Source organism: Salvelinus alpinus, chromosome 2, assembly GCF_045679555.1.
Source record: "Salvelinus alpinus chromosome 2, SLU_Salpinus.1, whole genome shotgun sequence".
Classification (NCBI taxonomy): domain Eukaryota; kingdom Metazoa; phylum Chordata; class Actinopteri; order Salmoniformes; family Salmonidae; genus Salvelinus; species Salvelinus alpinus.
Window position 1 is genome coordinate 45,722,661 of NC_092087.1, and position 11,036 is coordinate 45,733,696.

General features: G+C 44.6%; 1 protein-coding gene across 14 annotated transcripts in view; it reads right to left on the bottom strand.

Moving 5' to 3' along the window:
• Positions 1-9,879, bottom strand: part of LOC139563015 (calcium-dependent secretion activator 1-like) — a 147,262-nt gene extending 137,383 nt beyond the window's left edge. For all 14 annotated transcript variants that reach the window (XM_071381347.1, XM_071381330.1, XM_071381287.1 and 11 more), the window contains exon 1: positions 9,256-9,879. In XM_071381347.1, coding sequence (XP_071237448.1) covers positions 9,256-9,600 — 345 coding nt within the window. In that variant the 5' untranslated portion in view covers positions 9,601-9,879. The remainder of the gene's footprint in view (positions 1-9,255) is intronic.
• Positions 9,880-11,036: the final 1,157 nt, after the last annotated feature.

Genomic DNA, 11,036 nt, shown 5'->3' on the forward strand with positions numbered 1-11,036 from the left:
CTTTTGACTGGTACTGTGTATATATATATATATATATATAATTGTTTTCCCCTACTTCTACTTCTGTACAAGTACAGCCGACAGAGTTCCGAGAAAATGACTAGTTACTAAAAAACAATGACTTGAGTACATGTAAAGTGTTACTTGTAGCGTGTTACTACCCACGTCTGCATTGAAATAATGTAACGTATGAATAATGTACATACGTCTATACTATATGTATATGCATACACACTGACTCAAACATGTTTGGTTTTTAACAAAACACCCATTGACAGCAAAGCAGCACTGTTTACAGTATGCCACCTTTCCCTTTAGCTGAGAGAGAATAAGAGCTTTCAGACTGAATAAATTATTTTTCACGGGCCTCAAAAGGAAACGACAGTCAGTAATTGCCCCATTATGTTGTGTCTTTCACAGGGTCACTGCTCGGCTCATTTGCATCTGCCTTTGCTGCCTCCTCTGTCTTTCTGTCTGTAACCAGGCCTCTTTCACACTGATAGCCCCAGTGAACAGTTCTGTTATTGTGCCAGCCACAAGTCCTAATAACGGATTATGATGCTGCAGCCTAGCTGCTCCTCTCGTCCGCCAGGCAGCTACATAGGGGGACTTTCAAGTCCTTTCATTACCCAAATGCTTTCATCCTACTCCTGTGACTAATGTGGAACTATAGGAAATAGCCATAGGCTGTATATTATTTTTGTATGTATCCACCATCGGGCAAATATGAAAAGTGGTGAGCCATTGGTTTCATTATCAATGGGCTTCCAAAGGGAAATTATATGTAACGACAATTATAAATGTAAGTCTGGATTCATGAGAAAGGGTAATGACAACACAACCCAAAATTTTTTGTTGTTGAAATAATCCTGTGTAAATCGATAACGACTACAATTATGAATGCAATAACAATTTTAAAAATTAACATTATGGCTTTATATGTCTTTGTTCAGTGATCAATGTTTTTCCTTCTTTAAAAGGAAATATATGAAACAAGGGGTACTGGAGAATTACTCCTTTACTACTACAGAAATGCATGTTGCAGAAAATCACAAATACTCATATACTGTATTTCTTGTCTCAAATTCCTTTATATCAGTGAGCTTTCAGTGAGGTTTCAATCTGGAGCCATAGAAAAGACTATATTTTATTAAGTCTGACGCCAAACTCAGTCACAAGAATAGATCAGAGAAGTTCAGAGCAATGATTTCATCTTTTACCTAATGGTCTCAGTTGGTAGTGACATTTATGACTCATGGTGCTGAGTAGACTGAGTCAGAGGCTGTGTCCCAAATGGAAGTATATTCCCTATATAGTGCACTAGGGTCCATAGGGCTCTGGTCAAAAGTAGTGGACTATATAGGGAGTACGGTGTAATGCAGCCATGGTTCCACTGTGTGGTTCCCCTGTGGGGCTCAAAGAGTAGGTAGGCAATATGGTAATGGCTGGTAAATGTGTCTGTCTGGCTTATCAGTTCCCTATCTAGAAGTTGAGACTTACATTAATGACTTACGGTAATATCTGACTTCAACCTGTATTTCAATCTAAACCCCTCTGCTCAGTGTCCAGTGGATTTGGTAACTCTATATCATCATAGAGACATGGTTGTTTACAGTTCTCGACTTTGGCAGGAGCTCACCGGAGCTGAGTACCGGTACCTCAAATGTTCTACTGCTTGAGCTCCTTTTCCTCTTATAGAATATAAGAAAACAAGTATTGTGAAGCTCCTGCACCTAAATGTAAACAGTATTGGAACCTAAAATGAGTACCAGCCCCTATTTCAGTCCAAGTCAAGCCCTGCTTGTCTATACAGTTCATGACCCCCTAGAAAATATACAACTGCATGCATTTCGTGCATACAGGGAATGTACAGTATGCTATTGAGCTGGAAACTAGTCATGTCAACAGGCCTCAGAATTGCTTGCATTCCATTATCAAAGGCAGCATCTCTAGTAAAGGACACCAGATAACTGTATGTGGCTTCCATTCAATCTATGTATAATACACTCCATAGGCACTGTTGTAGCTTCCATTTAGTCTATGCATACATTCAGTAGGATTGACATACCTATAGATACAGTTTATACATTCATATACACCACTGTTGGTAGTAGGGATGGGGATAGAAGACAGTGGTGGCTGGTGGCTCTTTGAATTGGGGGACGGGCTCATAGTAATGGATTGGAATTGGTGGAATTATATCAAACACAGCAAGCACATTTCCATGTGTTTGACGTGATTCCATTCCATTGACTCCATTCCAGCAATTATTATGAGCCGTCCACCCCTCACCAGGCACAGGTTGGCATTTAGTGGGTTGACTCATGTACTGGGAGCAGCTCTGAAGGGTAGTCACTAGCTGTCACAGCCACAAATTCATAAAATCAGATTTTAAACCTAACCCTAACCTTAACCCTAACCTTAACCACACTGCTAACAATCTGCCTATAACGCTAACATTAAATTAAGACCAAGAAGCTCATTTTTGTTTTCATGAATTTTTACAATATACTGCCAATTTTGACTTTGCAGCTGGCCCATCTAGTGGAAATTGCTCTGCTCTGCCTCCAGGACAAGAATCATCCCAATAAACGTCAACCTGCTCACCAGCCTCCTCTAATAGGAGATAATAATATGTAAATATGCTAAATGCACTTTATCCCATCATTGCGTACAATGCAGTGCTGACTTACTCCCATGAGTCATCACAGATATGAAGCTTTTGTCTGGCATTGAGTGAACAGGAATGAACTGAGGCTTCGTCCCAAATGGCATCCTATTCCCTTTATAGTGCACTACTTGTCACCAGAACCCATAGGGCTCTGGTCAAAAGTAGTGGCGTACGGAATAGGGTGCCGGAATAGGGTGCCAAACTTATTACTCACCAATTTACCAGCATCGGACTGTCTCTCGACAACAACGCCGGATTCCTGCCGTAATCCCTGAGCCACTGCTTCTGATCCTCACAGCTAGCTTGCGGCTAGCGCAGCTAGCGCCACTGCCACGAAGCTAGCACCAGTTAGCAAACACAATTCTACAATTCACAACCTCTCTTTCGCCATCGCCATCTGGCTTGGATTCTCTGTCGACACGACCACGTCTGAGCAGACCCCCTCCGTCTGAGCAGACCACCCCCCGGGCTACTAACTTTAAACGCCGCGTGCTAGCTTAGTGGAGGCCTCCCTGCTCCATCTACGGCTGCCCCCTGGACACTATGATCACTTGGCTACATAGCTGATGCATGCTTGACTGTCCATTAATTCACGGTACTCCATTCTGTTTATTTGTGTTTTATCTGTCGGCTCTGTGCTTTAACTCAGGATCTGTGTGTAGTTAATCCGACCCTCTCTGCCTAGTCGTCGCCATTTTTACCTGTTGTTGCTGTGTTAGACTAGCACCCTGTTATTGCTGCTGTTATCTTACCTGTTGTTTTAGCTAGCTCTCCCAATCAAGACCTGCAATCACTTTATGCCTTATTGTATGTCTCTCTCAAATATCAATATGCCTTGCATACTGTTGTTCAGGCTAGCTATCATTGTTTTGGTTTGCAATGGACCCTGTAGTTCCACTCTCCGTACCTCTGATACCTCCTTGGTCCCACCCCCCACACATGCGGTGACCTCACCCATTGAGACCAGCATGTCCAGAGATACAACCTCTCTTATCATCACCCAGTGCCTGGGCTTGCCTCCGCTGTACCCACGCCCCACCATACCCCTGTCTGCACATTATGCCCAGAATCTATTCTACCACGCCCATAAATCTGCTCCTTTTATTCTTTGTCCCCAACGCTCTAGGCGACCAGTTTTGATAGCCTTTAGCCGCACCCTCATCCTACTACTCCTCTGTTCCTCGGGTGATGTGGAGGTAAACCCAGGCCCTGCATGTCCCCAGTCACCCTCATTTGTTGACTTCTGTGATCGAAAAAGCCTTGGCCTCATGCATGTCAACATCAGAAGCCTCCTCCCTAAGTTTGCCTTACTCACCGCTTTAGCACACTCTGCCAACCCTGATGTCCTTGCCGTGTCCGAATCCTGGCTTAGGAAGGCCACCAAAAATTCTGAGATTTCCATACCCAACTATAACACTTTCCGTCAAGATAGAACTGCCAAAGGGGGAGGAGTTGCAATCTACTGCAGAGATAGCCTGCAAAGTTCTGTCATACTTTCCAGGTCTATGCCCAAACAGTTCGAACTTCTAATTTTAAAAATTAATCTCTCCAGAAATAAGTCTCTCACTGTTGCCGCCTGCTACCGACCCCCCTCAGCTCCCAGCTGTGCCCTGGACACCATCTGTGAATTGATCGCTCCCCATCTAGCTTCAGAGTTTGTTCTGTTAGGTGACCTAAACTGGGATATGCTTAACACCCCGGCAGTCCTACAATCCAAGCTTGATGCCCTCAATCTCACACAAATCATCAAGGAACCCACCAGGTACAACCCTAAATCCGTAAACATGGGCACCCTAATAGACATTATCCTGACCAACCTGCCCTCCAAATACACCTCTGCTGTCTTCAATCAAGATCTCAGCGATCACTGCCTCATTGCCTGTATCCGCCACGGGTCCGCGGTCAAACGACCACCCCTCATCACTGTCAAACGCGCCCTAAAACACTTCTGCGAGCAGGCCTTTCTAATCGACCTGGCCCGGGTACCCTGGAAGGATATTGACCTCATCCCGTCAGTTGAGGATGCCTGGTCATTCTTTAAATGTTACTTCCTCACCATATTAGACAAGCACGCTCCGTTCAAAAAATGCAGAACCAAGAACAGATATAGCCCTTGGTTCACTCCAGACCTGACTGCCCTCGACCAGCACAAAAACATCCTGTGGCGAACTGCAATAGCATCGAAGAGCCCCCGCGATATGCAACTGTTCAGGGAAGTCAGGAACCAATACACGCAGTCAGTCAGGAAAGCAAAGGCCAGCTTTTTCAAGCAGAAATTTGCATCCTGTAGCTCTAACTCCAAAAAGTTCTGGGATACTGTAAAGTCCATGGAGAACAAGAGCACCTCCTCCCAGCTGCCCACTGCACTGAGGCTAGGTAACACGGTCACCACCGATAAATCCGTGATAATCGAAGACTTCAACAAGCATTTCTCAATGGCTGGCCATGCCTTCCTCCTGGCGACTCCAACCTTGGCCAACAGCCCCGCCCCCCCCGCTGCTACTCTCCCAAGCCTCCCCAGCTTCTCCTTTACCCAAATCCAGATAGCAGATGTTCTGAAAGAGCTGGAAAACCTGGACCCATACAAATCAGCTGGTCTTGACAATCTGGACCCCCTATTTCTGAAACTGTCCGCCGCCATTGTCGCACCCCCTATCACCAGCCTGTTCAACCTCTCCTTCGTATCATCTGAGATCCCCAAGGATTGGAAAGCTGCCGCGGTCATCCCCCTCTTCAAAGGGGGAGACACCCTGGACCCAAACTGTTACAGACCTATATCCATCCTGCCCTGCCTATCTAAGGTCTTCGAAAGCCAAGTCAACAAACAGATCACTGACCATCTCGAATCCCACCGTACCTTCTCCGCTGTGCAATCCGGTTTCCGAGCCGGTCATGGGTGCACCTCAGCCACGCTCAAGGTACTAAACGATATCATAACCGCCATCGATAAAAGACATTACTGTGCAGCCGTCTTCATCGACCTGGCCAAGGCTTTCGACTCTGTCAATCACCATATTCTTATCGGCAGACTCAGTAGCCTCGGTTTTTCTAATGACTGCCTTGCCTGGTTCACCAACTACTTTGCAGACAGAGTTCAGTGTGTCAAATCGGAGGGCATGTTGTCCGGTCCTCTGGCAGTCTCTATGGGGGTACCACAGGGTTCAATTCTCGGGCCGACTCTTTTCTCTGTATACATCAATGATGTTGCTCTTGCTGCGGGCGATTCCCTGATCCACCTCTACGCAGACAACACCATTCTATATACTTCCGGCCCTTCCTTGGACACTGTGCTATCTAACCTCCAAACGAGCTTCAATGCCATACAACACTCCTTCCGTGGCCTCCAACTGCTCTTAAACGCTAGTAAAACCAAATGCATGCTTTTCAACCGTTCGCTGCCTGCACCCGCACGCCCGACTAGCATCACCACCCTGGACGGTTCCGACCTAGAATATGTGGACATCTATAAGTACCTAGGTGTCTGGCTAGACTGCAAACTCTCCTTCCAGACTCATATCAAACATCTCCAATCCAAAATCAAAGCAAGAATCGGCTTTCTATTCCGCAACAAAGCCTCCTTCACTCACGCCGCCAAACTTACCCTAGTAAAACTGACTATCCTACCGATCCTCGACTTCGGCGATGTCATCTACAAAATAGCTTCCAATACTCTACTCAGCAAACTGGATGCAGTTTATCACAGTGCCATTCGTTTTGTTACTAAAGCACCTTATACGACCCACCACTGCGACCTGTATGCCCTAGTCGGCTGGCCCTCGCTACATGTTCGTCGTCAGACCCACTGGCTCCAGGTCATCTACAAGGCTATGCTAGGTAAAGTGCCGCCTTATCTCAGTTCACTGGTCACGATGGCTACACCCACCCGCAACACGCGCTCCAGCAGGTGTATCTCACTGATCATCCCTAAAGCCAAAACCTCATTTGGACGCCTTTCCTTCCAGTTCTCTGCTGCCTGCGACTGGAACGAATTGCAAAAATCTCTGAAGTTGGAGACTTTTATCTCCCTCAACAACTTTAAAAATCTGCTATCCGAGCAGCTAACCGATCGCTGCAGCTGTACATAGTCCATCTGTAAACTACCCACCCAATTTACCTACCTCACCCCCCATACTGCTTTTATTTATTTACTTTTCTGCTCTTTTGCACACCAGTATCTCTTCTTGCACATGATCATCTGATGATTTATCACTCCAGTGTTAATCTGCTAAATTGTAATTATTCGATGTATTGCCTACCTCATGCCTTTTGCACACATTGTATATAGATTCTCTTTTTTTCTACCATGTTATTGACTTGTTTATTGTTTACTCAATGTGTAACTCTGTGTTGTCTGTTCACACTGCTATGCTTTATCTTGGCCAGGTCGCAGTTGCAAATGAGAACTTGTTCTCAACTAGCCTACCTGGTTAAATAAAGGTGAAATAAAATAAAAAAAATAAAAAACCTGGCACCATCCCTACAGTGAATCATAGTGGTGGCAGAATCATGCTGTGGGGATGTTTTTCAGCGGCAGGGAATGGGAAACTAGTCAAGTTTGAGGGAAAGATGAACAGAGCAAAGTACAGTGAGAGCCTTGATGAAAACATGCTCCAGAGCACTCAGGATCTCAGACTGGTGCAAAGGTTCACCTTCCAACAGGACAATGACTCTCAGCACACAACCAAGACAACGTAGGAGTGGCTGTAATATGCACTGTAATATTGAAGAAACCGTTATTCCGTTAACCATTCTATATTTTTCCTGTTTTCTTGTGGACATGTTGCGTCGGTTGGGCAGCATCCCATGACCGTTGATAAGTGTCCACCGACAGACACAGGTACAATATACAGGTACAAATCTGCCACATCTAGCCTACACAGTAGCTTACACCGTAACAGAAAACAATAAATTATACAGTAATTTGGGGTATTATCAACAGTAAAATACTCTGAAATGTTTCACAGCAGCATGCTATAAATTATGGTGCATTGTGGGAAAATGTTGTGGGTGGTGCAAATAATTGCTGCATTTCAAATGGTACTGTAATTCCACACCATAAAATGCAACAAAAAATACCTTTGACCACTAGTGGTTGCATGGTATTGTGGTTTCTGTCTCATTAACATATTTTGAGGTGCGTCTTATGAGAGGCTATATTTGTTGCACCCATGAGTAAGAATGCTGTACCAATTTAACTCATGTGTTGATAGTGTCCTCATCAACTTGTACAGGGTACCGATTGGAGATGCAGCAAGCCTTAAACATTTTTGCCATAACCTTTTGGTCTGTTTTGCCCAGTAGTTGCTTCCAGTTTAGAAGCCTTTATTAAGTGATATAAAATAATAAATGTGTATTAATATACTGTAATATGTACCATTTCACCTAGCAGCCAACCTTATAATTACAGTAAAATGCTGATGAAATACAAACCCCTCCCCTCAATGAATTTCATTCAATCATGCAATGATTCATTCATTCATTTCGATTACAGTAGCATTGACATTTTTTTACAGTATAATGCAGTCAATTTTACATTATTGTACTGTGTCATTACTTGCCGTATATATAGTATATTAGGTGTACTGTAATATGAAATACCGAATTCTACTTGCCACCGAGCTGCCTGTAAACTACTGTCAAATTCACAGTAACCCTTTTAGATAGGAACAGTTTATAATTTTTTTTAAATAAATATGGGGTATATATTTAAGGCTGAATGTATTCACCAAACGGCAAGAAATAAACCATAAATGGCCCTAACTAAACAGTAGATAGGTCACGTATTGTGGACACGTGACCGTATCAAATATTAACAGAAACGGATTAAATAATTAAATTTCTATGAAGAAAAATGTATTAGCCCTATGCTATAGGCTGCCTGTATTATCCCCGCTGAACAGAAAATATGCAGGCCTTCCGAATGTTTTCAATGTTGTCCGGACCTTTAGGGCTTAGGCTACTATAAGTCACCTTGGGAAAATGAATGAACAGGGCAAGTGATGGCGCAAAAAGGCTACATTTTCATCCAACAACCGGAGTAGCACACACAGCTCAAGACCTCGAATGAAAACTACTCACATGGCTATGGTGATGCCTAGAACTGCAATGACACTTATTTATTTAGGTTATTTTCAAAATATTCCCTTCCGCAATAGAAGTGTATAAATGACACGGTGCATGGTTTGGATGATGTGCAAGGCCCTGCAGTTGATGACTGTGTATGTAGAAACGAATGTTTTATCTAACAGCCATCTGCATGGCTCTGCAGTGCTATGATGGTTCAATACGAACCCACATCATAGCTGTCATTAGCCTATGCATGGCTGAATTCAGCTACATTCTACATTCATGTAAACAGTGTATGAAGGAGAAGGTCGGTGTTTGCTATGTATAGCTATTGCTGTGATATGATGGTAGGCTATTTAGTGTGAGTTTGTGGGATAGTATAGGCTTATTATTGACGTAGCCTTTATCCGGCCTATTTTTAGGTCCTGTAAGAGAGCATCTAGCTAATCATTGATGTGAAAAGTAGGCTATTCGTTTACACGTGATGATTTACGTCCATTCCACCGTGGGTGGCTTACCTTCTGTTGTCGTCTCGCCATATCGGTGGGCTGTTTTGCATTGAAAGGGTATGCAATGCACCGCATCACAAATACATATAGTTGCAACTTCTTTTTGCGCTCCTCTTCTTCCTTCTGCAAATTCGCCTCCTCCACCTTCTCCTGCTCGCTGGCAGCTGACGGGCTCGGGCTGGTCGGGCGAGCGCTACTGCGGCTGCTGCTGGGCGCAAGCCCGCCGGAGCTCTCGCTGGTCCGGCTTGGAGAGATGCGGGCTCCGCTCTGGGGTGCCGATGCCTCCTTGTGATGGTGTTCCTCCTCCACCATCCCACCATCCGATTCCTCCTCGCTGGATGACGGATCCAACATTTTGCTGCCTTACAGAGGATGTAGCCTCGCAGAACTCCTATTCTCAAAATTTGTGAATTTGATAAGAATTCGGATTGTAACCTAAACTGAATGTAAACCTGTATCTGCTTAAGAATTGAATATAATCCTCGAATCGAAAGAAAACTGAATCTGTTGAGCCTTTTCTGAAGGATGCCAGAAAATACAACTTATGCATGGAGAGAGAGCTGAGATGCTGCACGCGCACAGACACAGCACATCAATCTCTGCCTGCACCACAGACGCGGATGTGCGAGAAGGAGGGAGGGGGGCGCCTATGAGTGAAAGCAGCGGATGTGCGAGGAGGGGGGGGGGGGGGGGGGGTGGCGCTTATGAGTGAAAGCAGCGGATATGCTAGATGGAGGGAGGGGGGGGGGGCGCCTATGAGTGAAAGCAGCCCCTTCAATGAAAAGCGCGAGCGATGGCCTCTTCCTGTCAGCAGAGCTCTAGAACATGCGCAGGCGCGAGAAGAGGAACTGGCCATGGTGCTGAATCTGTTCGCTGGCGTCTGCCTTCGCTCGGTAGAGTAATTGTATATATTTATTTTTTATTTAATATTTTATTTAAATAGGCAAGTCAGTTAAGAACTAATTCTTATTTACAATGACGGCCTACACCAGCCAAACCCAGACGACACTGGGCCAATTGTGCGCCGCCCTATGGGACTCCCAATCACGGCCGGTTGTGATACAGCCTGGGTAAAGCAAGGGTTACACCCGTTGACTTTGAACGAATGCCGATTTTTGACCACTGTATTTGTTGATGTTTTGTTACAGTGTACTGTGTCCACTGTGTCCACTGTGCCACTCACAGGAGGCCTAAATTGTTTCACATCTCCATTTCAAATTAATTTATGTGAATTCACAATTCAATTCAGTTGGGGTATAAGGTACATGTAAATACACTCCTCTATATGTATTTGTTTGGACAGTGAAGCTAACATTCTGACCACACCGCTCGCCTCACATGCACGAGAATTGCAAAATATATGTACACATACATGTAATTCAATCATTGCATCCGCACTGCTGGCACGTGTCAACGAGCATCTGCATAGCCAGACGCTAAAATAGAACTTGGTTCCACTTGTGACGCTGGACACGCTGCAAGTCCCGCCTCGCCCATCTCCTCATTGGTTTTTAGGAGCACAGTTCATTGAAAGGTCCCAGCTTCAGTCCAGCTGGTGGTGGTAATGCACCTTAACACTTCTTGTCAATAGGGGGGCGCTGTTTTCACTTTGGAAAAAATCGTGCCCAAATGAAGCGGCCTCGTACTCTTTTCTACATCATACAATATGCATATTATTATTACTATTGGATAGAAAACACTCAGAAGTTTCTAAAACTGTTTGAATTATATCTGTGAGTAAAACAGAACTCATTTTGCAGCAAACTTCCATACAGGAAGTGAAAAATCTG